This window comes from Gymnoscopelus microlampas (genome assembly GCF_963454915.1).
Source record: "Gymnoscopelus microlampas genome assembly, chromosome: 10".
Taxonomy (NCBI): domain Eukaryota; kingdom Metazoa; phylum Chordata; class Actinopteri; order Myctophiformes; family Myctophidae; genus Gymnoscopelus; species Gymnoscopelus microlampas.
In genome coordinates this window covers 55,663,951-55,666,285 of record NC_139947.1, presented here as the reverse complement: position 1 = coordinate 55,666,285, position 2,335 = coordinate 55,663,951, and the positions used below count along the sequence as shown (strand labels likewise).

The 2,335-nt window shown below is 43.8% G+C and overlaps 1 protein-coding gene across 3 annotated transcripts in view; it reads right to left on the bottom strand.

Annotated features, from left to right (window-relative positions):
- ppp1r12b (protein phosphatase 1, regulatory subunit 12B) overlaps nucleotides 1-2,335 on the bottom strand; it is a 13,413-nt gene that overhangs the window by 10,901 nt on the left and 177 nt on the right. For all 3 annotated transcript variants that reach the window (XR_014601625.1, XM_084068808.1, XM_084068809.1), the window contains exon 1: nucleotides 2,307-2,335. This exon is cut by the window's right edge. Coding sequence is in view for 2 of the 3 variants with exons in the window: in XM_084068808.1 (XP_083924934.1) it covers nucleotides 2,307-2,335 (29 nt within the window). In the remaining variant the exon portion in view is untranslated. The remainder of the gene's footprint in view (nucleotides 1-2,306) is intronic.

The following is a 2,335-nucleotide window of genomic DNA, read 5'->3' as shown; positions in this document are numbered from 1 at the left end:
GTGACTCAAACACTTGAGACTCGAGTCACAAATGGTTCTCAAAGAACATATAGGAGCTCACAGCGCAGCTATTTTTCGATCATTTTTGAAAACTCGTGAAAGTGTTGGAAAGATTTTGAATAATTTAGATTTTTTTTACATCAATCTTCTCTTCTTGGGTCCCTGGAACAAAACATGTTCAGATGGGGGTCTGCGGCCAAATATATATCATTTTTGGGGGTGCTTGACATGAACAATTATAAGAACCACTGACTTACATGTACTCTATCTCTAAAGCATCTCTCCCAGGAAAGCGTTGCCAGATCTCCATCTTTTCAAGCTTCTCTCCCAGGAAAGCGTTGCCAGATCTCCATCTTTCAAGCATCTTTCCAGGAGAGCAGCTCCACTGACATCATGGAAAGTTAAAGCCTGATTCTAGCAGAGATGTACCGTGAGAAAGGAACATAACACTTAACCACTTAAGACCAGGAACACATCTGTGTAACTTTTAGATTTACTTGGCTAATCAAAATTAGCAGATATAGAAAACATGAGCTTGTAGATCTGCTAAATTTGAGAAAATCATGAGAATTTGTGCAAATCTTTGAAAATATATTCTTAAAGCAAACTTTTAACTCAAATCTTTGCTTCTGGGGGATTCTACAAATGTCTTCTAAATCCTAACAGTTTTAGAAAAAAAAACTATATTTCTATAATCAGTGGTTCTCAGACTTTTTCATATCAAGGACCCCCAAAATTATATGTATTTGGCCGCGGACCCCCATCTGAAAATATTTATTCCAAGGACCTCCAAAAGCAACGATTTGAGTTAAAGATGCTCGCTTGAAAAAAAATATATATTCAAAGATTTGTGCAAATGTTCACAACTGTTCAAAAAAATATCAGCTCTACAAGCTCATAGCGTGGCACTCGGTGCGCTTGGAGATCTACAGAAGGGTTCCCGGTCCTAATGGGTTAACCTCATAGGACCTATCTTATACTTGGTGTAGTGCAAACATAGCTGATCTACATGCTCACAACCACATGTTTTACCTTAGCAACCACCTATTTTACCGTAGCAATACCATAGCAACCACTCGAGGCCCTCCAGGCGGGCGGGCCTTGGCCTTGCAACCCTCCCATGCCCCGGGGAAGGGGTGCAGTACGTTAGTCCGACAGCGCATTCCTCCGACCAGCGCAGCGCTCCGACGTTTCAATACTAAACCCGAACCAAACCCGCACCCTAACCCCTAACCGCACGCGGATGCCACATAGTCGGAGAAAAGGTCTGTCGGATTAACGCTTTGCTCCCCCGGGAAGTGCTTGTAGGCCCTTGTAGCCATGGTGACCTTGCCATGACCCGGACGGGTGCGTAAATATCTCTGTGTCCCCAGGCTGTCCTGGGCTGATCCCCCTCTCCCTCCTGCTTATAAATATCTCCCTGAACATACGACCGAAATTGTACCATCATTTTACCCCAGCAACCACCTACTAGACCTAGCAACCATCTACTAGATCATAGCAACCATCTACTAGATCCTAGCAACCATCTACTAGATCCTAGCAACCACCTGACCCAAGGGCCTGCATTCATGTGAACTGTCTCTTCCTATAGCCTCAATTAACAAGCTGGATGCTAGTCTCTCTGTTTCACGCTGCTGCTGTCAGAAGTAATTAAGCTCTATTCAAGCGGATGGGTTTTTGCCAAACTTTACGCTAGATTGTATGACCTTAATCTGCAGGAGTTTGGAACTATTAACACTATGTTGTGTTCTTAAATGTTTAATGTTCGTAAAATAGAGGATACAATATGTAGTGGAGGTCCCTGCTTCATCTCTCAGACCCCCTAGTGTATACTGTACTTAGTAAACTAGACAAGGATAGACTCTGTACTCCCCCCCCCCCCCCCCCCCCTCTGTACACCAACTGTCTTGCCAAAAATAGCCAATCTACATGATCTGTTTTGATTGTAGAGCAGTGGTATCTAAGTGACACATTACTTAAAGGGATAGTTCACCCAATATGTATTTGTCTTCTATCGAGAGTCATGGAGACTTGAATTCACACGCACACGAGAGAGAGAGAGAGAGAGAGAGAGAGAGAGAGAGAGAGAGAGAGAGAGAGAGAGAGAGAGAGAGAGAGAAGAGAGGAGAGAGAGAGAGAGAGAGAGAGAGAGAGAGAGAGAGAGAGAGAGAGAGAGAGAGAGGAGAGAGAGGAGAGAGAGAGAGAGAGAGAGAGAGAGAGAGAGAGAGAGAGAGAATATACGTGGACATAATATACTCTTACTCTGAAGTACTTGGTATAATAAGGACATAAGATACTCTTACTCTGAAGCTCTTGGCGGTGGGGCAGGGTG